Source organism: Anolis sagrei, chromosome 2 (genome assembly GCF_037176765.1).
Source record: "Anolis sagrei isolate rAnoSag1 chromosome 2, rAnoSag1.mat, whole genome shotgun sequence".
NCBI lineage: Eukaryota > Metazoa > Chordata > Lepidosauria > Squamata > Dactyloidae > Anolis > Anolis sagrei.
Window position 1 is genome coordinate 186,418,293 of NC_090022.1, and position 25,000 is coordinate 186,443,292.

A 25,000-nucleotide genomic window follows, 5' to 3' on the forward strand; every position below is an offset into this window, starting at 1 on the left:
GTTTGTTAAGATAATGCATTTGTGGATCTGACCTGTACCTACATGGGAGATAGCCTAGAATTACATGGGAGATTCCCCATGTATGTCATTGGTGAGTTCCATCACTTATTAAATAATAAATGAATAATAACACAAAGATGTTTCCTAGTCTTGTTGCCTGACATCATCATGATTCTCAGACCCCTGGTATGTAAAGAATGTGCTCTGGGTATCTCCTCTGAATGGTTTTGAGCATATGTAGAGTACCTTTGTATCAGTACTGAATAACCCTCCCACAAATTGTGTGGAAGAAAGACTTCCAAGCCGTGGCAGATGTTGTCTTTTATTAGTTGGGCAATGAATCTGATTTAGGTTTTAGCCTGAACTCAAAAAGAGTATAAAGAATATTGATCCCTAGCCTCCAAAGCCTCAGATGGCTTCTTTAAACTAAAACCGGGACCAGATTTACTGATTCATTAATGGAGTGTTGCTTTCATAAGAATACTTTTTTTCCCCCTCCAGTTTCCCTCATACTTAATTTTTGTTGTATTTCAACTTTTAAGAATAAACACAGATTGAATACAGTTATAGAAAAGGTTAGTTTCCTCCTTCTTTTAATCTCAAAGAGAAAAAAAAGATCTCAGTTGTGAGCTTCCAGTGTTTGGCAATTTCTATGCATGAGAATTGCAATTTATTTTTTATATTTAAGTTTTAATTAGATCCTTTGAAGATGGAGAGGACAAAAAGAGCCTCTTATTAGCACACTTTTTGCTTCAGGATATCTTGTAAGAATGAAAAAACAATGTTTCAAAATATTTTAACGTTCCTGAATTGTGGCCACATATGAATCAAAGCTGAATTAACCAAACAACCCCTCTGGAATTGTAGGAGGACCGAGTGGATTATTTTTGAACATTTCACTGAATTGGGTACCAGTTATGTCACAGTTCAGAAAAAAATGTTCCAGACAGATCTCTTTACAAGAACCCACCATGAAAATAATAATAATAATAATAATAATAATAATAATAATAATAATAATAAGGTAGTGGAAAATGAACCTGCAAAAGTACTGTGGGACTTTCGAATCCAGACTGTCAAAGTTTTGGAACACAATACACCAGACATCATGATTATGGAAAAGAAAAAAGTTTGGATTATTGATGTTAACATACTGGGTGACAGTCGCATCGAGGAAAAAACAACAAGAAAAACTCAGCCGTTATCAGGACCTCAAAATCGAACTCTGGCATAAACCAGTACAGGTGGTCCCAGTGGTCATCGACACACTGGGTGTCGTGCCAAAATATCTCAGCCGGCATTTGGAAACAATAAACATTGATAAAATCACTATCTGTCAACTGCAAAAGGTCACCTTACTTGGATCTGCACGCATCATTTGAAAATACAGGGTTAGTCAAAATGCATAGGCCAATAAGCCATTCAATTGAATGGCTTATTGGCCTATGCATTTTGACTAACCCTGTACATCACACAGTCCTAGTCGCTTGGGAAGTGTTCGACTTGTGATTTTGTGATACAAAATTCAGCATATAGATCTCATTTGCTGTGACATACTGTAGTTTTGTGTCAGTAAAATAATAATAATAATAATAATAATAATAATAATAATAATAATAATTTATTTCCTGCATTTCAAAACAGTGTTGAGACACATAAGGGGGTCAGACAAGGCTGCATATTAGCACCACTGTTATTTAGCTTATATGTAAATAATTTATTTGTATTCCACTCTGTCTCCCCAAAGGGACTCAGGGTGGATCCCAGCATATATAGACAGGCAAACAGTCAATGCCTAGAAACAACAAAATACAGAAATACAGATACACTTTCATCTCTGGCTCTGAGGGGTTGTGCTCATCTCTGGTTCTGGGAGGTGGTGCTCATCTCGATTTCTAAGCTGAAGAGTCTGTTTTGTCTGTAGACATCTCCAAAGTCATGTGGCCGGCATGATTGCATGGAGCACTGTTTACCTTCTTGCCAAGTTGGAACCAATTGATCTACTCACATTTGCATGTTTGCGAAGTGCTAGGTTGGCAGAAGCTGGGGCTAACAGTGGGAGCTCACCCCGTCCTGCAGATTCAAACCACAAACCTTCTGGTCAGCAAGTTCTACAGCTCAGTGATTTTAACCCATTGCGCCACCATGTCCTTTGGGGGGCTGGAGAGATTTTTGTACCACTAGAAGTGTTTTTAACAGGAAGGGATAAGATATAATTTCCTCTTCATTTCCTCTTTTAAAAAAAAAGATCTGTCATGTGCCTAAACTGGCCAGGGCAGAAATGCCACCAAAGCCCTTTACTGCCATTTTGAAGCAAGAAATTTGCACCCTGAGTTGCTCACCCCTGTCTAAACCCAAAATCTGTCCATGAACACTCCTTGATTGTGCCTATCCTCTCTTTCCAGATCCTTATTCCATTGCAGGCAGCGATGGCAGCATCTCAGCCTCAGTGGCCTCCATCCAGCCGCAGGCATCCAGCAGCTCAGCTCCCAGCTCCCCTGCCTCCCGTCACTCGGTCAGCACTCTCAAGAAATGGCTGACCAATCCTGTGCGCAAGCTGAGTGCTGGTGGGCTCCCTCGAGGCGAACGCCCACTCAGGAAACCAGAGGGCCGGATGCGGCGACATGGGCGTCAAGAGGAACGCAAGAGCATCGACTTGGGCCTCCTGAGCCAAGGGGAGGGACCCTTTGCGGGTCCCCGTGTCTCCGTCAGCACGGTGAGAGAGCAAAAGGACAGATGTGTGCAGGGTTAGGGGCTGTCTTATTTAAAACTCTTCCTAAAAAGGCAAGACTAACTAACCTCCATCTTCTTGTGGTCAGGCTGTGCAGTTTAAAGTATACCGTATATCCTTAAGTACAAGCCGACCTGAACATAAGCCGAGGCACCTAATTTTGCCACAGAAAACTGGGAAAATGTATTGACCCGAGTATAAGCCATTTGGGAGTTGTAGTTGCTGGGATTTATAGTTCACCTACAATCAAAGAGCATTCTGAACCCCACCAACGATGGCATTGAACCAAACTAGGCACACAGTTCTCCCATGACCAACAGAAAATACTGGAAGGGTTTGGTGGGCAGTATTTTGGTTTTGGAGTTGTAGTTTACCTACATCCAGAGATCACTGTGGACTCAAACCATGATGGATCTGGATCAAACTCTACACGAATACTCTGTATGCCCAAATGTGAAGACTGGTGGAGTTTGGGGAAAATAGAATCTTGACATTTGGGAGTTGTAGTTGCTGGGATTTATAGTTCACCTGCAAACACAGAGCATTCTGAACCCCACCAACGACAGAATTGGGCCCACACAGAACCCCCATGACCATCAGAGTGGGCCACAGCAACGCATGGCAGGGGACGGCTAGTGTGATAATAATAATAGAATAAACTAATGTAAATATAATAATAACAGAGTAAAATAATACATGTAATAATAATAATAATAATAATAATAATAATAATAATAACCCAGTAAAATAATAAATAACTTTGTATCGAGTATAAGACGAGGGGGGGGGGGGGGTTCAGCCTAAATTTGGCTTCTACTCAAGTATATACAGTAATGCACCAGGAGCAGACTCTCCAGCAGATGGACTGGTCATGTAGTCTGCCCATGTATTGTACAAGGGATCCATTCTCTAGGCTTTTTAAGGTCTTCCAGTGCAGCTCTATAGTATGCTTCCACCAGGTGAGGGAGCCTCCAGTGGCACAATCGGTTAAACCCTTGTGCCAGCAGGACTGAAGACAGACAGGTCGGAAGTTTGAATCTGGGGAGAGCATGGATGAGCTCCCTCTGTCAGCTCCAGCTCCCTATGCGGCGACCTGAGAGAAGGATGGTAAAACATCAAAAACATCTGGGCGTCCCCTGGGCAACCTTCTTGCAGATGGCTTATTCTGTCACACCAGAAGCAATTGCAGTTTCATCATCACGGAGCCCCCTCCAAAAAACAAAAAAACAAAACCCAAAACCAGGAGTTGACCAGGAGACCTCTTCATGTATAACCAAACCCATGAAGTATAAACTTGCATTATATGTGGGCAGCTAGGAGAGGATGGGCAGATGCAAAAATAGTGCCTTCACCTTCATAGTTATGTAGAAGTAGGGACTGCAGAAAGTGTGGCTTTCATGAGACACTGTACCTGTTGAAATCCCCTCTTTTGCAAACTGTGAAAAGATGGAGGAGTTCGGTACTCTTTTACATTGTCCTTGAGACTTTTGATACTGTTGACTTTAGCATCCCTCTATGAGACTTGAAGGCACTGATAAAATTTGGTGGTTCCATCCCTTCTGGAAAGATGAATATGGAAAATTGTGCTGGAAGATTGGGATGGAGTTTTAAGATTTGTAATCATCCTTTTCCATAGAATAACAATCCCAATTTGGGGTACTAGTTTGCCCTGTCTATCTTGTCCTTTTCTTTCTTAATTTGCTTCGTCATTTAAGCAAATATCTAGCTTAGTTTTAAGTCCAGCGCATCCGAGGGATTTAAAAAGAAGAAGAAGCATCTTAAACTCATACTAATTGATGCCAATTGTCTAGCACTCATAGGTCCATTTTAAGGGCAACTCTACCCGGAGCACTTTCTAGTCCTAATTTGAAAGTTAGCAAGAATGACAAGCACATACAGAAGACATGCAAGATATACTATGAAGAGCATTTATTTAGTCATATCTGTAAACACATTCAAGTTCAAGAAATAGCTGTAGAAGTATCCAAATGCAACGCCTGTGACAACGCTGCACAAATTATGCAAACATCTGTGGAAAAGAGGTATTGGTACATAATCAGCTGAGCACTATGTTCATGGTGACTTTTCTTTGTCAAATAAATCCAAAGCTGCTTTCAGAATAATTAATACAGTGTGTAACATAGTTTGGATAGACACTCCAGATTTCAATCAGTAAAACCAAGACATGGGGAAAATAGCTTAGTATCAAACCATGGCGGCAGGACTTTTATCTATCTTCAGAGAAATCCAGGGGTTTTTGTAGCTGTCCTGAAGCCAAGAGTGAGAGAGAGAGAGAGATTAGGTGATGACTGGCTCTTGTTGTTGTTTTCGTTTATTTGTTCAGTCACTTCCGACTCTTTGTGACCTCATGGAACAGCCCACGCCAGAGCTCCTTGTCAGCCATAGCCACCCCCAGCTCCTTCAGGGTCAAGCCAGTCACTTCAAGGATACCAACCATCCTTTCCCTTGGTCGGCCCCTCTTAAATTTCCCCAGCATCATTGTCTTCTCTAAGCTTTCCTGTCTTCTCATTATGTGGCCAAAGTACTTCATCTTTGCCTCTAATATCCTTCCCCCCAGTGAGCAGCCGGGCTTTATTTCCTGGAGTATGGACTGGTTGGATCTTCTTGCGGTCCAAGGCACTCTCAGAATTTTCCTCCAACACCACAGTTCAAAAGCATCTATCTTCCTTCGCTCATCCTTCTGATCTCAGATTATCTGCTTTGAACTGGATTGTATGAGTCTACACTGCCAGATAATCTGGGATATCTCCCTCAGGGAGATAGGATGGAATATAAATAAGTTTTTATTAATTAATTAATAATATTAAACAGATAATCTGGGATCAGACCCTGGGATACAGGGCAATGCAATCCATCCTCAGCTAGTGTTTTTTCTGCTGAGGATGGAAAGAGGTGGGATTTTCTACCTTGTGTGACAGAAAACCCATGTTAGTTTTGGGTAGTGAGTATTTGACATGCTAGTTTTGGCTACTGAGTATTTGGCACACTAATTTTGCCTACTGAGTATTTGACATGCTAGTTTTGGGTACTGAGTATTTGACATGGGTCAGTGGAGAGCTCCAAATTGTCAGCCCTCAGTTACTGCAATCAATACTTACTCAGTTTGTTTTGTTTACATGCCAGTGTTAGATCAAGAACATCTTGTTGCTAGTGACAGGTGCTAAAAGCTCCACTAAAACAACCCCTTCCTCCGCTTCACTCAGAATATCTTCACCCCGGCTGGGCTTGATTCCAGTTTCCAAACCCTGACTATGATTGGTGGGTAGTGAAGGAATGCATTTTTAAAATGGCAAGGAGGCCGTTTGCAAGATATAACTGGCGAGGAGGAGGAAAACGTCTCCTTCCACCCACTAGTTTTCCTCTTCAATGCCTATCACTCCTTTGGGTTGTTGTAGGTTTTTTCGGGCTATATGGCCATGTTCTAGAAGCATTCTCTCCTGACGTTTCACCTGCATCTGAGGATGCTTGCCATAGATGCAGGCAAAACATCAGTAGAGAATGCCTCTTGAACATGGTCATATAGCCCGAAAAAAACCTACAACAACCCAGTGATTCCGGCCATGAAAGCCTTTGACAATATCACTCCTTTATTTGCTCTAGGAGGAGTACAGAGTATTGACATCTTTCTGCACAACGACTTTTAAACCCGTTGCAGGCTGTTTACAATTCATGTTTGAGTGTGTCCCGATCCAAGCCAACGTGTGGTAGGATCTGACTGAAAAACTGTCAGGGATTTGGGAAGGTGACACCAAAGCAACCAGAAGCACTATTGATAGCACAGTATGCTTCCCAGGAAAGTGTGAAAAGTTGAGGAGTGTGAAGCTACCATTCTCTGTCTTCTTGACACCCTTTCCTTGTATTCACAGGATGGCAACACTCATCTCCCAGACCTCTCCCTGGTTTCCAACTTGCTCGAAGGGGATGCCTCAGGAAGACAGACCCAGGTGAGTGTATATATGTGTGTGTGGAACAAATGGACTAAGGCAGCTTTGCCTCTCAAATGAGGGGATCAGGGATCTGTTTCTCTCTTTTCTTCATGAGACAAAGTCTACGTCTGAACATGGTGGGGAGCCATTTCCACCTTGCGCTAGCAGTCAAGAGGCTCAAGTGTAGCTATTCCATGGTAAGAGAAAAACAGTATGGAGGAAGAAGTAGAAGAATGATAAATACAAATGGACCTGAAAGCCCATACATTTCAGCAAGTAAGGCAGAACAATAGCAGACCGCATCTGGAAAATGCAAGGTAGCCTTTTGCCACTTCAGAAAGGTGTGGGCATTGATACTGATACAGCTAATGCTGAAGTGTCCCCTTTTGTGCCTAGTGGATAGATAATTTAAATTGCTTTTCTTTATTAGTGATACTTATGTACCACTCAACTGCAAAAGGATCTTTTGCAAATATAAAAGGAAAAGCAGTCAATAAAAATCTTCTTAGCAACCCTGTCTAATTTAGTGGTACAACAAAACTCCCCTAGATTAAAGATGAACTGAATCAAAGCAGATTTCTTTTCCTCTCCCTTTCTCACCCACCCACGCACATACTCTTTTTGTATGTGTATATAAATATGCATACATGTTCCTAGCATTGTGCATATTTGCATATTGCGTATATAAAATGTGTATGGATTATATATATATATATATATATATATATATATGCACACATACATGTGTGTGTATGTGTGTGTGTGTGTGTACACACACACCTATACACACACACTTCATATAGATATAGATATAGGGAGCCCCTGGTGGCGCAGTGAGTTAAACCCCTGTGCCGGCAGGACTGAAGACCGACAGGTTCAAATCCGGGGAGAGGCGGATGAGCTCCCTCTATCAGCTCCAGCTCCTCATACGGGGACATGAGAGAAGCCTCCCACAAGGATGATAAAAACATCAAATCATCCAGGCATCCCCTAGGCAATGTCCTTGCAGACGGCCTATTTTCTCACACCAGAAGTGACTTGCAGTTTCTCAAATCGCTCCCGACATGACAAAAAAAAAAAAAGATATAGGAACTATTTGTGTTTGCGTGACTCTGTTTGCAAACTTAAACATATCACGATGGATGTGTCTGATTTTAATTAGGTTTAGAACAGGGGTCCTCAAACTAAGGCCCGAGGGCCGAATAGAGCCCTCCAAGGTCATTTACCCGGCCCTCACTCAGGGTCAACCTCAGGGTCAACCTAAGTCTGAAACGACTTGAAAGCACACAACAACAACAACCCTATATCATCAGCCCAAAGCAGGCACACACTTCCCATTGAAATACTAATAAGTTTATATTTGTTAAGATTGTTCTTTATTTTAATTATTATATTGTTTTTAATTTTTTTTTGCACTAGAAATAAGATATGTGCAGTGTGCATAGGAATGCACTCTTTTTTTCCAAATTATAATCCGGCCCTCCAACAGTTTGAGGGACTGTGACCTGGCCCTCTGTTTAAAAAGTTTGAGGACCCCTGGTTTAGAACATGGATAAGAAATATGCAATACATTGGATACTGTTGGACTGCAACTCACATATCTCACTATTGGCTGTGAAGCTTCTAAAGTGCTACATATTCACTAGCCCTAGTCTAGAAAGTACTGTGTATAATACTGAATGTGATACTTTTTGGGTCTTATGGAGAGTTTGAAGAGAGGGTAATTTAGTCCTAGATCCCATGTGTTTCACATGTAAGTTCCCATGTTCAGGTTATAAGACCTGTTCCTATCCTAAATATTTTGGTGTCACCTTAGATCAGGGGTCCACAAACTTTTTAAACAGAGGGCCAGGTCACAGTCCCTCAAACTGTTGGAGGGCTGGATTATAATTTGAAAAAAACATGAATGCACAGTGCACATATCTTATTTGTAGTGTAAAAAACACTTTAAAAGAATACAATAATTAAAATGAAGAACAATTTTAACACATGTAAAATTACTAGTATTTCAATGGGAAGTGTGGGCCTGCTTTTAGCTATTTATTTATTTATCGTGTCAGGGGCAGCCAGACAATTGTATTACATTTCTAACACAACAAACAAACAGACAAAACACAAAGTTTGCAAGCTTGGTAGTTGAGTAAATGTCCTTTGACTAGTATCTGGCCACTTGGAGTGCCTCTGGTGTTGCCGCAAGAAGGTCCTCCATTGTGCATGTAGCAGGGCTCAGGTTGCATTGCAGCAGGTGGTCTGTAGTTTGTTCTTCTCTACACTTGCATGTTGTGGATTCCACTTTGTAGCCCCATTTCTTAAGATTGGCTCTGCATCTTGTGGTGCCAGAGCACAGTCTGTTCAGCGCCTTCCAAGTCGCCCGGTCTTCTGTGTGCCCAGGGGGGAGTCTCTCATTTGGGATCAGGCATTGGTTGAGGTTCTGGGTTTGAGCCTGCCACTTTTGGACTCTCGCTTGCTGAGGTGTTCCAGCGAGTAGATCTTAGAAAACTATTTCTTGATTGAAGTCGTTGACGTGCTGGCTGATACCCAAACAAGGGATGAGCTGGAGATGTCACTGCCTTGCTTTTGGCTGATGAGATAGGATTGTTGTTGTTGTTGTGAGCTTTCAAGTTGTTGACATAGGTTGACCTGAGCGAGGACCAGGTAAATGCCCTTGGAGGGCTGTATCCGGCCCCTGGGCCTTAGTTTGAGAACCCCTGCCTTAGATTAACACTAACATTTAGGAAACACTGTGTGAACACCAAGCACGAAGTAACTGCACACAAAACGTTCTGTGGAAACTTACTGGCAGCACATGGGATGCAGACCCAAAATTAATAAGAACATTAGCCCTGGCCTTGTCTTACTCAGCTGCTGAGTATGCCTGCCCTGTTTGGTACAAGTCTGTCCATGCGAAGCAGATGAACATAGCACTGAACGAAAGAAGCAGAATAATTACAGGATGTCTCAAACCTATAACTGTTGATAGACTCTATAAGCTAGCTGGCATTGCCCCACTGATGTGTGACGGGAAGTTGCTGCTAATTGTTAGAGAAATCAGGATGAACACTGTGAAAGCCATCTACTGCTTGGCTATCAGCTTTCTCCCAGTAGACTCAAATCATGGAAAAGCTTCATGAGAGACACCACTCCTCTTAACGTTCCCCCAGCAACAGCAAGAATATCCCTCTGGGCAGCTAAACCAGGAAATCTCAACTGGTTGTGCCCCCCCCCCCCCCCAAGAGAGTCTGCCTCTAGGGACAACCCAAGAATGGTCAACTTGAAAGTCCCTGAACAGACTCAGAAGTGGAGTGGGCAGATCAAAAGACAATCTGGCTAAACGACACTGCCTAGAAGAATCCTCCACCTTGTGCAACTGTGGAGCAGAACAGACAACTCAGCATCTGCATGCATGTCCTCAATGCCCTGCTTCAAGCACAGAGGAAGAACTGTTTAAAGCTACAGACAATGTGGTTGCTGTTGCCCGTGTTTGTTCTAAAATTATTTAGTCGCTTGTGCTCCCTCTATTTTATCAGTTTTGTATTTGTTTATTTGTGCAATGCTTTTGACACGAAATAAATAAAACCTAAAGAGACACAGCCTGTCAAAGCAGATAATCCTTCACAAGATAGATTTGAGATATTGTTTTTCAGCAAGCTTTTTTTGTACCTATCCCTGCATTGAGGGCAAGCAATTAATAGTTTATTGCACTACATTTTGTGAACAAGATGTAGTATGTGTTTGCTTTAAATGTCACCTTGTGTCAGGTTTTAAAAGCAAAAAACAGTAGACAAAGATGTTGAATTAGTGTTGGACATCATAACACTGGAAAAAAAAATTGGAATCACAGTAAGTTGGAAATTGCTTTGTGAATCAGTAGGAGTTATTTATATATAGTACAATTCTGGCATGTCCCCTAGGCAACATCTCTGCAGACGGCCAATTCTCTCACACCAGAAACGACTTGCAGTTTCTCAAGTTGCTCCTGACATGACAAAAAAATAATCAACCAGTTTTCCACCATTTTTGCTCTATACCTCTCATTTCTTTATAATTTGTAGTTCTTCTTTCTTGTATAAAATCAAACATCATATAATCTGCTACATAGTTTCTACTATTATTTTTGCCTTTTCAATATCCAATAACACTGATTTTACATTTTCTTCCTTAATTTTCATCAGCAATGGGTTAAACCCTTGTGCCGACAGGACAGCTGACCGCAAGTTCAGCAGTTTGAAAACAGGGAGGCCTCATGAAATTCACTAGGTAGCCACACATCAATGCGCAATTTGAAGGCATCTATACACTGAAAGAAAACAACAACAAAAAAACGATGTCCTCTGAGCCCATGATTAAAATTCTGTGAATGAGGCTGCAAAATAGCACAATAATGACTTCTTCTGGGAAGACCCTTAATCTGGCGACTATCTCAAAATCAAGAGATTCACTTCAAATTGTAGAAGTGCTCTTGGGTCTGTATTTGGCATGTTTTCTCACTCCTCCACTGATCTTTCAAAACATCTCATCTTCCAAAGTGAGCGGAGAGGAAACTTGAGACCGGACTCCTGGCTCAAGCCAGATGACCTGATGTGTCTCTTGAGACACCAGTCTCAGTTTATTTCTCAGTGTTACCGGCCATAAAGTTGGTTCAATGGGCTCTCTTCTCTCCTGGCAGGCTCCTGACCCTCCTCTGCTCCCCAGTGACCCCCAAAGCCCTGGGGCCCCCTCGGAACCTCTTGCGCAGCCCCCAGCTTCTGAAGAACAGGAAGAGGAGGAGAGGCGCAGTGCCTTAGAAAAGAGTATGTAAGTGATTTCCTTTGGTGCACCAGCTTACAGGCTTGGTGGGAGAAAAGGGCCGGGGATGGGAGCAAGGGGAACTAGCAATTGTCGCACAGGGGTGTTTCTTATGCCCAACTTAACACCTTTGATGTGCAGACAACATTTGTGCTTAGGGTGTACCCCACAAAAAGCAGGACCTTGGGATGTTTGACCCTCCAGACATTAGTGAACTATTGCTCTTACAGTCCATCACCAGTGGCTTGGTTCCTCATCCCTTCTGCCAATCCTTAAATACCTGCAAGTATTAGGAGCATTGTTTTTTTCCCACTTTTGCACAGATGATGTAGACACACACTGTGTGGAATTGCCCTAGCCGGGATGACTGCGGGAAGCTAACCATATCGGCAGAAGACAGTGTGGCAGCAATCTGTTTATAACACACAAAACAGTGGGTTGTTGCAGGTTTTTTCGGGCTATATGGCCATGAGAGAATGCCTGTAGAACATAGCCATATAGCCCGAAAAAATCTACAACAACCCAGTGATTCTGGCCATGAAAGCCTTCGACAAAACACACAAAACAACCTCTAGCTTGGGCTGTTTTGATGTGCCCTTCAGACTTTGTGTTTAGGAGGTTCAATTGCTTCTTTTTAAATTGGTGATGCGTATGTGCAGAACAAGGAAATGGGTAGGATAGGTAAGAAAATGAGGGACATGGTTCACCCAGTGAAATCCCTTCTCCTCAGACACTGCTGCTTGTTTTTCTTGTCTGCAGGTTTGTTCTCAGGGAGTTGATTGAGACGGAGAAGATGTACGTGGAGGACCTGGGCCAGATTGTGGAGGTGCCAAAGAACTCTCTGTTTTAGTCACTAATTCCGTTTTCTACCATCAGGCGCTGCTTCACTTTATTACGCAAACTGTGATACATCTGTTTTCATACTTCTGTGGATTCATTTGCATTGTAGAATTAATGCAGTTTGACACCACTTATCTGCAATGGCTCAATGCTATGGGATTTGTAGTTTTACAAGTCTTCAGTGTTCTCTGTTGTTGCCTCACCAAACTACAGCTCCTATGATTTCGTAGCATTGAGCCATGGCAGTTAAAATGGTGTCAAACTGTGTTAATTCTGCTGTGTAGATATACCCCATGATCCTTGAGGCACCCCTCTTGAGAGAACAGTGGGAACAAAGTGTGATCACAGAATTCCATTCAGGGGCTTTTAAAATCTTTCTATTCAGATGATACCTCTCATTCATGCCAGCTTTTTTATTATGTAATATGGCAATAATAATAATACTTTATTTATACCCCGCCACCATCTCCCCAAGGGGACTCGGAGTGGCTTACATGAGACCAAGCCCTATAACACATCAGTAAAACAAAAAACAATAAGCAAAAAACAATACAATTAATATAACTCACATATAAATAATAACACGCAAGGATTTAAAAAACCTATGGCCGGGCCAAATGTAATAGTTTAAAATTTAAACAATAAACGCTGGGCATGAACAGAGGTAGGATGTATCTGGTAGGAGGGTTTTGAAAGAAATGAAGGGAGAACAACCCAACGAGTAGTTAAAGTGCTTCTGAGGACATTTTGCTGGGGATTATTTCCTTATTCAGGGAAGGCACACTGGAACAGCCACGTTTTCAGACTCCTCCTAAAGACTGCCAATGTGGGGCTTGCCTGATATCCTTAAGAAGTGAGTTCCAGAGTCGGGGGGCCACCACAGAGAAGGCCCTCTCCCTTGTTCCCACCAATTGCGCCTGTGAAGGGGGCAAGAGTGAGAGCAGGGCCTCTCCAGATGATCAAAGAGATTGCGTGGGTTCATATGCAGAAATGCGGTCACGCAGGTAGGCGGGTCCCAAACCGTTCAGGGCTTTGTAGGTAAGAACCTGCACCTTGAATTGGGACCATAAAATGAACGGCACCCAATGGAGCTCCTTAAATAGTGGGGTTGACCACTCCCTGTAAGTGGCTATACTACGATATATACCCACTGTTGCCCAGGTATCATAGGAGCCACTGTCCACCTACTTTCTCTTTTCTCCAGCTCTGAGGTGTCCTAGATCACAATGTTTCCATAACAATGCTCTGGCTGCAATGGGCAGGCTCTCTTTGTGGCTCTTTCTTTGCTTCTTCCCTTTCTCTCATATACCTTCCTCCCTCTCCTTGCATCCTTTCTTCCTTTTTCTACCTCCCTCCCTCCTCCCTTTCTTTCTCTTTCCTTCTATCTCTTTTTTCCCTCATACTTTCCCCCCTTTCCTTTCTCTTCCTTCCCTTCTTTTTCTTCCCCCTCCTTTTCTTTTTGTTTTCCCTTCCTCCCTTCTCCTCATATGCCTGTCACTTAACAATTGCCAATCTATTTCACTCCCTTTCTTTCTCAATGACATTTCAGAGGGCCACTTCACCCAGCCACAGCCAATACACTTTGTTCTTTTTCTTTCCCTCTGCTCTGGGCCTGAAAGGTTTTTTAAAAAATATAAATAAATAAATTTCACACACACACCCATTATTTTATGATGGATAATCATAGAATCATAGAATCAAAGAGTTGGAAGAGACCTCATGGGCCATCCAGTCCAACCCCCTGCCAAGAAGCAGGAATATTGCATTCAAATCACCCCTGACAGATGGCCATCCAGCCTCTGTTTAAAAGCTTCCAAAGAAGGAGCCTCCACCACACTCCAGGGCAGAGAGTTCCACTGCTGAACGGCTCTCACAGTCAGGAAGTTCTTCCTCATGTTCAGATGGAATCTCCTCTCTTGTAGTTTGAAGCCATTGTTCCACCTCCTAGTCTCCAAGGAAGCAGAAAACAAGCTTGCTCCCTCCTCCCTGTGGCTTCCTCTCACATATTTATACATGGCTATCATATCTCCTCTCAGTCTTCTCTTCTTCAGGCTAAACATGCCCAGCTCTTTAAGCCACTCTTCATAGGGCTTGTTCTCCAGACCCTTGATCATTTTAGTCACCCTCCTTTGAACACATTCCAGCTTGTCAATATCTCTCTTCAATTGTGGTGCCCAGAATTGGACAAAATATTCCAGGTGTGGTCTAACCAAAGATATGTGGAAGATATGTGTGCCAAGTTTGGTTCAGGTCCATGAAGCATATAGGAGCCTTTGTGGTACATAACAACCAGCATATATACATACATATTTTTTCTATATATATAGATTAGGGCTCAATCCCTTGTGGGGACTGAAAGCCACTTTTACCACTATCACATTGTGTTCTCTCAGGGCATGAAAACTGCGATGTCCTTTGCATAGCACGACTTCCCCTCTCTCCCTATCCCAATACAAATGCACACTGTTTTCCTAATGAATTCAGCATGGTCTGGTTGGTTCATCTTTAATTCCACATAAGTGAAATTTTATCTAGAATTTGGCCTGGGGCAGTCTTTGTGCCCATCTCTTTTTTTGCTTTCAGGATAGGCACGTTTCTCCTTGCAGTTACTGAAAATAGATTGGCAAGTAATCGTCGCAAAGGACTCTACATTCAGTGATGGCTGCCAGATACTGTTGTAACCTGAACAAACCGAAAAAGTGCTAGCGATCCATCTATTTTCTCCCTTCCTCCCCCTCTCCTTCTCTCCCTCTCTCTGCTTCTCCTTCTTTATGCTGAATGGCTGCCAGTCAATTTTATTGGGTGACATCAACTTCTGGTATTCAGCGTCTCCACACTGTAATTTTATAGCTTCAGCCTTGTGTCTGTTTAGCTATCCTCTACCCGCTCCCACTCTTCATATCCTTGCCTTCTTAAATCTGTCTGTGTAAGAAAAGTGCAGCATTCAGATGAATAGGGTATCTTTAAAGAGGGCCTAATTCCTCATTTAAAATATCTCAAACCGAAACAGCTTGTGCATTTTTGTTGTTTCCAGATGCAGTTGGCGTAGCACTATCTTTCCAAGATCTCTTCCCTGAGTGTGTTCAATCAATTTAGATCTCATTTGTTTATGAATATGTTTGCTTAAGATTCTTACAGCAACACTTGTTTATGTTGAATTTGATCTGTTTCCTTTGTTGTTCAGACTCCTCAAATGTGTAGAGATCCTTCTGCAGCTTTTCATATTCTGCAATTATTCTACTGAATAATTGGGGGGGGGGGGGGCATTTGCTAGCCAGGCAGTTTACTCTTGATTTCAGATAATGTATATACATGATAAAGAACACTGGTTATTATGCAAACCACTCTTTACTTTCCATTCCCCACTTCTGTTGCTTCTCATTTTAGCTCATTTATTTATCGTGTCAGAAGCGAATTGAGAATACAGTGATAATGTATAGAAAAACCACAAACAAAGTTAAAAACTTGGCATTATACTAAATTTCCTTTGACCAGAAATTGGCCGCTTGGAGTGCCTCTGGTGTCACTGTGAGAAGGTCCTCCATTGTGCATGTGGTGGGCCTCAGACTGCATTGTAGTAAGGGGTCTGTGGTTTGCTCTTCTCCACACTCACATGTGATGGACTCCACTTTCTGGTCCCATTTCTTCTCATTAGCTCTGCATTTTGTGGTGCCAGAGCACAATCTGTCCAGCACCTTCCAAGTTGCCCAGTCTTCTGTGTGCCCAGGGGAGAATTCCTGATCTTTTATCAGCCACTGATTGAGATTCTGGGTTTTGACCTGCCACTTTTGGACTCTTGCTTGCTTAGGTGTTCCTGTGAGTATCTCTGTAGATCTTAGGAAGCTATTTCTTGATTTAAGGCATTGGATTGCTGGCTGATATCCGAACAGAGCCCCCGGTGGCGCAGTGGGTTAAAGCCCTGTGCCGGCAGGACTGAAGACCGACAGGTCACAGGTTCAAATCCGGGGAGAGGCGGATGACCTCCCTCTATCAGCTCCAGCTCCTCATGCGGGGACATGAGAGAAGCCTCCTACAAGGATGATAAAACATCAAATCATCCTGGCGTCCCCTGGGCAACGTCCTTGCAGACGGCCAATTCTCTCACAACAGGAGCGGTCGCTCCTGACACGACAAAAAAAAAAAAAATCCGAACAGAGGATAGGCTGGAGATGTCAATGCCTTGGTCCTTTCATTACAGGCCACTATTTCCCAACAGATGTCAGGTGGTACAATACTGGGTTAAACAGAGTAATTTCTCAAGTGGTGTAGGGCATAGACATTCTGTGATAATGCAGCATGTCTCATTAAGAGCCACATCCACTGTTTTAACGTGGTGAGATGTGTTCCACACTGGGCATGCATACTCAGCAGCAGAGCAGCAAAACAAAGCACAAGGGCAGATGCCTTCACTGTGTCCAGTTGTGATCCCCAGGTTGTGCCAGTCAGCTTTCGTATGATATTATTTCTAGCACCCACTTTTTGCTTGATATTCAAGCAGTGCTTCTTGTAAGTCAGAGCACAATCCAGAGTAACTCCCAGGTGTTTAAGTGTGCTGCAATGCTCCAGTGGGATTCCTTCCCAGGTAATCCTCAGAGCTTGAGATGCATGTCTGTTTTTAAGATTGAAAAGCACATGTCCTTTAGTTAAAAGCATATTTTTGTTAAGGACCAATCCTATTCCATATCCGCTCAATTTCCTTTGGTTCTTGTTTGAGAGCCTTTGCCAAAAAGCATTTGAAAAGCCAGGAATACTGTGTCCTCCATTTTGTCCATATCCCTGTGTGTTTTTGATACTCTCACAACATTTTGGAAGGCTGGTGAGGCAGATGTCCCCTTTGGAAAAGCCTTGCCAGTCATTCATTCTGCAACTAGATTATTTGTTCTTCCTTAGACTTTTACAGTACCGTCCTCAATCATTCTTTTCAGTGTCTATTCTGGGTACCTGTCCTAGACCTATAATTTCCTGGATTTCTTTCTCTTTCCCCCAAAGTTATTTTTTTTTAAAGATAGTTTTATTATACCGGTCCCTTTCCAAGGTCTCTGATTCAAAGAGGCAGACAGCGCTGTCACATATTTTGGGTTATATGTCAACGGTTCCTCACCTATTCTTCAAGAGCTATTGGGTGAATGCCACTTGATTTACTTTTCATTTGTTTTCCCCCTTCAGTCAGTTCTAAAGCAGACTGATTCAGAGATGGGTACCTGTCTAGCATCATTATTTTTGGCAAATGATTCCATTTGTTTATCTGCAGTTCCCCCACTGCTAAGCCTGCTTCCTTGTGTGCATCCTTGTCATTTAATAGCTCCCCTACCTTCCTGACTGGTCTTCTACTTCTTAGTGTATTGAAGGTTTTAATGTCTTGATCAATTTGCTTTGTGCTTTCTTATTTTGTTTCTTGCTACATTGTTTGGTTGATGATTTGCCAAATTTCGTGCTCGTTTCTGCTTTTTATCCACTTGAATAATAATCCAGCCTTTTTATTTTCTTTTTTATTTAACCAAATTGTTTTGTTGGTGAGCTTGTTAGGACTTCTCTCCAGTATTCTATGTGCAATACTGTTAATATATACATAAAAGTGCTTGTTATGTTAGTCTTGGACCGGCCATTACCCCCTGGTGAAGCCATCAAAATTATGCAGAAACTCATAATTTGTGGCTCTATTCCCTGAAAATGTTGTCATACTGGGAGTGAAGGATTCAAGGACACATAATATAAATAAAAAACCAGAACTCTTCTAGACATGAATTAAAATTCTTCCAATTTAATAAAAATCATAGAATCATAGAGTTGGAAGAGACCTTGTGGGCCATCCAGTCCAACCCCCTGTCAAGAAGCAGGGAAATCATATTCAAAGCACCCCTGACAGTTGGCCATCCAGCCTCTGCATAAAAGCCTCCAAAGAAGGAGTCTCCACCACACTCCGGGGCAGAGAGTTCCACTGCTGAACAGCTCCCACAGTCAGGAATTTCTTCCTCATGTTCAGGTGGAATCTCCTTTCCTGTAGTTTGAAGCCATGGTTTCACGTCTTAGTCTCCAGGGAAGCAGAAAACAAGCTGGCTCCCTCCTCCCTGTGACTTCCCCTCACATATTTATACATGGTCCTCATTATGTCTCCTCTCAGCCTTCTCTTCTGCAGGCTAAACATGCCCAGCTCTTTAAGGTGCTCCTCATAGGGCTTGTTCTCCAGACCTTTGATCATTTTAGTCACCCTCCTCTGGACACATTCCAGCTTGTCAACATCTTCCTTCAATTGTAGTGCCCAGAATTGGACATAGTATTCCAGGTGTGGTCTAACCAATAGAGGGATACACTCCTATTTATGGAGCCCAACATCCCCTTGGTTGTTTTAGCTACTGCATCACTTTGTTGGCTCATGTTCAACATTGGCCACGAGGACAAAAATGTCCTCATGGACAAAATGACAAAAACAAGTGCCATGTTCTGAAGCCAGGAAAACAAACACCCTGATTTGTTCTAAAGCCAAGAAAATCAGTAGTCTAAGTTTACCAGTTTAGGAAACAAATGGTCAACTGGAACACAATGATGTCAACGGAAAAATGGTGCTAGTCGATGAATGATGCTTGTCAACAGCAAGAGGAGACAGTAGAAGGCAACGATTACTCTTCTTGTTTGTCAGCAACCCCACCGTAGCATGTCTGTATCTTACTGAGCGTAATTAACTGCATAATTTTACTAATACCTTTATGAATTAAATATATCAATGCTGGGGTGGGAAACCTTTGATCTTCCAGGTATTTGGAATTTCCTTTCCTAAAAGCACTCAGATAGCATGGTCACTGGAAAGTGATCTGAGGGTGGGTTGGTGTTGTCCATCCCTGAGATCAAGAGACCCAAAAGAACTAGATGCTTTCTTAGATTCTATTTTTCTAAAGAATAAGCTGGTAAGATTTCAGGAAGGACCCCATAAACCAGCTAATTTCTTCCTCCTCGTTCCATGTGCACCCAGATGTCCTGCAGCACCCCATGTCTTCTGGTGTGACTTCTTCCAAGATGATAACAGGCTATCAGTATTTTTCAATGCTGTTTGTCCATCACTAGTGTCACTCTTTGTAGAATTCTTTATAAGCTTTTGAAAAGCTCCCAAATTCTCCCAAACACAGGTAGTTGCTGTGAGTTACGTAGTTGTGGTTTTGTGGTCTGAACATTGGACTACGACTCCGGGAGACCAGATTTCGATCCCTGCATGGCCATGGAATGTCATTGAGTGACCTCTGGCAAGTCACGCTTTCTCAGCTTCAGTGGAAGGCAAAGGCCAACCTGTTCTAAACAAATCTTGCCTGAAGAACCCTGTGAGGAATTTGCCTTTGGAAACGATGTCAATATGCATGTACACACTTCCCCAGTTCTTGTTGCAGTTCCTAAGACTCAGGTCCCTACTCATCTCACCCGCATGTTGACACTCTTATCTGGGCACTGATTCTACCAGAAGTTTGAAAAGATACTTGTTTGCATTAAAATACCCCAAAATTCACAGCTAGCATCTTGATATCCCAACTTGCTGATTAATTCTGGGAGCTTCTATTCCAAAAGAGTATATCTGTGAGCTCTGAATCCATCTTTAGGTGGGATTTGCTTTCTAAGTGGCCTTAAAGAAGAAGAAGCCTGACTTATCTGGCCTACTGTTGTGATTTCTACAGGGCTATATATCAACCATGAAGGCCCGTGGTATCCCTGAGGGCATGAAGGGCAAGGACAAGATAATCTTTGGGAACATCCACCAGATCTACGACTGGCACAAAGAGTGAGTGAGTGAGCATCCGTTCCTGGGTGCGCGCGGGCAAGCAATGGTGGTAAGAAACTTGAGAATGAAGCTCATATAGCACTGGTTCTCAACATGTGGGTCCCCAGGCTTTTTAGCCTACAACTCCCAGAAATCCCAGCCAGTTTACCAGTTATTAGGATTTCTGGGAGTTGATGGCCAAAACATCTGGGGATCCATAGGTTGAGAACCACTGTCATATAGGATTGTATGATAGGCTTGTGGTGACAGTGACTCCTCTTGGATTTCCTGTCCAAGTGCCTATGATCCAAGTGAGATGAGCAAGGTGAGAGGGAACACCTCAGTGGGCGCCTGCCTCCTCTCCCCGAATTGTCTAGTCCTGGGAGAGATGCTATGGCATTTATGAGCCATCTCTGGGGGAAACATTTGTGTTTAGCCCATCAGGGGAAATACAAGAGAATGGAGTGTTTCTCTGTGTGGGAAGACATGAGAACATATCCTGTAATTCTCACACCACTTCTGTTCCTTCTTATCCCCCACAAACCAGTTATTTACTTAAGCAGCTAGAGAAATGTCTAGAGGATCCTGATCTACTGGCTGAGCTGTTCATAAAGCACGTAAGTTTCTCCTACTATGATTAAAATAAGAACAGAATTCCTAAGGTGGCTAAAGTATTACAATTGATTTTATTTTACATTGCCCTGCAGTTCTCAGATATATCCAGTTCTTAGTAATCCAAGTTATCAAAGCAGAAAATACACATTATCTGATTTGAACTGGATTATCTTCGTCTATACTGCCATATAATCCAGTTCAAATCAGATAATGTGGATTTTATAAGCTGTGTAGTTACATGAAATTTCAGCTTGACTCTGTTCTGATCTGGCCATTTTAAGCGTAGTATATAGCACTGTGTTCAAACAATGATCAGCTATATTCTAAGCAGAAATTATGATGATGTTGTCCCTTTTTCCCTTCACTTGAATGTGAAACAGTTACTTCTTTGCACTACCAGACTATTTCAGCCTGTATGATGTTCTGGGAGTAAGCACCGTGAATTGGTGGTCGCTATTATTGAGTAAACATGCATAGAATTGTAGTACAAGGCAGTGCTTCTCTGCCCCTTAACTTGGAAATAAATCACATAATGAACTTGTTTCCAAATAACCACGAATAGGATCACACTGTTTAAAAGTTCTTTAGAAATACCTGAGTATAGTGGTGGGGGGAAATAGTTTCTTTTCAACAGTGACTTAAAATAGTTTATTGATGTGCCATATCACAATTGAAGGTGCATGAGCATGTTTCGAAACAAACATATACATACGTACCTATTCAAATAAAGAAGTTGACTTTTCCAGAAGCTGCTTCAAGCATTGCAGGTGAACAGGAAATCCATTATTCTTCACTAGTGGTAATAAAGGCAGTAGCCAGTAGATGCCTGTGATAACTGTAGATAGTTGCATCTATTCTAACTGGTGGAGCTCCCAGTGGTGCAGTGGATTAAACCCTTGTGCCGGCAGGACTGCTGACCAAAAGGTCAGCAGTTTGAATCCAGGGAGCGGGTGAGCACCCATCTCCAGCTCATGAGAGAAGCCTCCCACAGGATGGTAAAACATCCAGGTGTCCCCTGCACAACGTCCTTGCAGACAGCCAATTCTTTCACACCAGAAGCAACTTGCAGTTTCTCAGGTCGTTCCTGATACACACACACACAAAATCTATTCTAACTATCCTGATGAGAGCTAGTCTTGGCATTCCTAGTGTCGTGTCTGAAATATTGGAGAAACAAACAATAGTTTATGTAAAGAGTGAATACCTATACCATTGCAAAGGCAATGGTATGCCTGCAATGCCATCTCCAAGTCTCTGGGAAGAAACATCTTTCTTGGCACAATCCATAGATGATAAGGTATGGATTTCCTTCTGTACTGTTTCTGGATTTATCTACAGAAATGGGAATTTAAACACTCATCCATATCTTCTACGAAGCTTGTGGAATTTTCACTTGGTTATGTTCCCATAAGGAAATTTTAGAAAAGTTTTTATTAAGCTGCACCTCTCAGAGCATGGCTTCTTGGCCATGCTGGCTGGAGGTTTCTGGAACTTGTGCCCCAGGAAGTAACTTAGTCAGATGTAAACTTGAACCTTACTCTTTGACATGCTTCTTGCTCTTGAAGTCAAGCCATCATGCTGTTACATATGTATGATTTCTTTTCAGTATTTTGTTTTCTTCTTGTGTTCCAGGAGCGCCGTTTGCACATGTATGTTGTTTACTGTCAGAACAAACCCAAATCTGAGCATATTGTGTCCGAGTTTATTGACACGTACTTTGAGGTAAGGGGAGATATGACTTAGCTGTGGTTTTGTTCACTCTCCCTTTGCAGTTTCTACCATGTAGTTTGCTTGTATTTGATTCCGTTTTCTGCTGTGATGGAGCTGCCTCTACCTTTTACAATCCTGTGCCCTTTTAGAGCTGATACAGATATGATCAATGGTGCTTGGCACCCTGTTTAAAGTCCCCCACAGCTCCTATCTTGTATAGAGGTCATTTACATAGCAGATACTACATGCCATGTCCTTTTGTTTTTGTATGCTGCCACCATAAACATCTGAAGGGTTGTGTATGTGGGTTTTGGACAACTTAATGAAGTCTTTTGACTATATATAATTGGGTCTCCCATCCCAAGTGTATGCTTCTGTGGGTGCATGCATCACCACAGTAGATATGTGTCCCAACATCCTGCCCTGACAGAACCATCCCAACCACATGTAAATACATAATAGTATTGAAAACTCATTAGCAGAGGCTGGAAGTTGTGTTTGAACTCCACCTCCTAGAATCACTCTACCAATATGCCCACTGCCTCTATTAACTCTGCCAGTGAGTATGGATGCTGGCATCTGCTACGCTTACCTATTTGGTTGGGATCTTGAGAGGTTTGTTTGTCTTGACACTTTGAACTGGCTCAAGGGACAGTGAATACCTCTTTGCCTCACCTGGCCTGGCTATGAGATTGTACTTCTCCAAACCATCTTGTGCTACATGGGGAAGAAATATATTTCAAAAGGGTGGGGAATGACAGAGGTGCCTCTGTAGTGTTCTGGACCAGAGTGAGATGTTCACCGCACTCTGCTTAGCCTTCATCTTTCTTGCTGGGTTTTTTTTCATGCCAAGCTTAGGTTTGAATGTGAGTAAACCTAATAGCTGTCAGATGATGATATTTACATGCAAAAAGTCACCTGAGATCTCAGGTGCTGGATTACTCCTAGGGCTTCTACAAGCGATTCCTGTAAAAATGTCAGAGACTGAGCCTTTTGTGTGCAAGCAAATGACTCTGTTTGTGTATGTGTGTGTGTGTGTATTTGAGGAGATGAGTTTGGTGTGCCCAAGGCCAAATGGTGTGATGGTCATTGGTGACATATGGACCGGGACTTCTTTGATACCAGTGCAGCATCTTCTACTTCTATATAAAATCCATATTATCTGCTTTGAACTGGATTATATGGTAGTATAGACTCATATAATCCAGTTCAAAGCAGATAATGTGGACTCTTATTTGCTGTTGAGGCTCTAGAGAAGTGGTTCTCAACCTGTGGGTCTCCAGATGTTTTGGCCTTCAACTCCCAGGAATTCTAACAGCTGGTAAACTGTCTGAGATTTCTAGTAGTTGTAGGCCAAAACACCTGGGGACCCACAGGTTGAGAATCATTGCTCTAGAGCAGGCTTGCACAACCTGTGGCCTTCCAGATGTTTTGGCCTCCAACTCCCAGAGGCCCTAGCCAGCTTGTCCAGTGGCCAGAATTCCAAAACATTTGGAGGGCCACAGGATGTGCAGGTCTACTCTAGAGCAGCCTTCTCCACTCTTCGGCTTCCCAAATGCGTTGTGCTAGATAAATGAGTCGTACCATTTTGAAGATTGCTATAAAAGCCGCATAAGGTGGGAAGATGAAGAGACAGGATCTTCTCAGGAGGATGAGTGGGATGCTGGCAAAGAGAGATGGAGAGATCCCCTGCCCCATGAAAAAGCAGGAGAGCTGACCTTCCACCTGACTTTTACAGCTGCATCTGCATGTCATTCCCTCCTTTCCAGGAACTGAAGCAGGAACTGGGGCACCGCTTGCAGCTCAACGACTTGCTCATCAAACCTGTACAGCGAATCATGAAATACCAGCTTCTGCTCAAGGTGCTGCAAGGGAAAATGGAGAGGGCTCTCCAAAGCAGAGACAAAGATGCAGTGGGGGTGGAAAACTGGCTTTGCACTGGCTTTGCACAGTAAAGAAGAAAGGCTGTATATTATATGTCTGGCTTTGATATTTGGGAGGATCAGGGAGGAACTGGAAAGCAGGGATGAGGGAGTCCTGGAGGATCTTCAGGGCCGCCTGTCATCTGCAGGACAGCAAGCCACCCAAATGTCACGAAAGGAGCGGCCAATTTGTTGGGTAGCCTTCTATCGCCACCTAACGACAAGTGGCTGTCTCTGTTTGTAGAGCTGGAACAATGGAAAGAGACTGCTTCAGGCATTACATGGCAGCCAGTATGTGCTAGCCTTCATTTGTACACAATTGGCTGCAACTATTTCTTGATATTTCTGAGCAGATTTTCCTCCATAACTTATTACATGCTCCTCACTTCCTCAGGGCATCAGATGATTTAGGATTTCATTCCTATTTGAAGGAGATAGCACTGGAAATTGGTGTTTGGGGAATATTTTCTTGATTTGCAAATATGCAAGCCCAGGAATATTAGAAACAGCTTTTTGAAGGCAGATTACTGGTCCATCTAGTACATTATGATGAACAGTAGTTGACAGTGCTTGTCCAGAGTTTTTGGCAAGACTCTTTCCTAGCCCTGCCTGGAGATGCCAAGGACTTAGACTGTAATCTTATACATTTATTTATTTACTTACTACATTTATATACATATGCTTTGGATATGGAATTTGACAGGAATGG

At 42.6% G+C, this 25,000-nt stretch overlaps 2 protein-coding genes across 7 annotated transcripts in view; both read left to right on the plus strand.

The window, feature by feature from the left end:
* The window catches only part of DTX3 (deltex E3 ubiquitin ligase 3), a 152,782-nt gene extending 146,604 nt beyond the window's left edge, over nt 1-6,178 (plus strand). Inside the window, exon 6 of the transcript XR_010909280.1 lies at nt 6,148-6,178. The gene's annotated coding sequence lies outside the window, so the exon portion shown is untranslated. The remainder of the gene's footprint in view (nt 1-6,147) is intronic.
* Nucleotides 1-25,000, plus strand: part of ARHGEF25 (Rho guanine nucleotide exchange factor 25) — a 128,865-nt gene that overhangs the window by 91,634 nt on the left and 12,231 nt on the right. For all 6 annotated transcript variants that reach the window (XM_060762963.2, XM_060762962.2, XM_067464250.1 and 3 more), the window contains 8 exons: nt 2,406-2,716; nt 6,619-6,696; nt 11,345-11,472; nt 12,223-12,289; nt 19,962-20,065; nt 20,592-20,661; nt 22,292-22,381; nt 24,139-24,231. In XM_060762963.2, the coding sequence (XP_060618946.2) occupies nt 2,406-2,716; nt 6,619-6,696; nt 11,345-11,472; nt 12,223-12,289; nt 19,962-20,065; nt 20,592-20,661; nt 22,292-22,381; nt 24,139-24,231 (941 nt within the window). The remainder of the gene's footprint in view (nt 1-2,405; nt 2,717-6,618; nt 6,697-11,344; nt 11,473-12,222; nt 12,290-19,961; nt 20,066-20,591; nt 20,662-22,291; nt 22,382-24,138; nt 24,232-25,000) is intronic.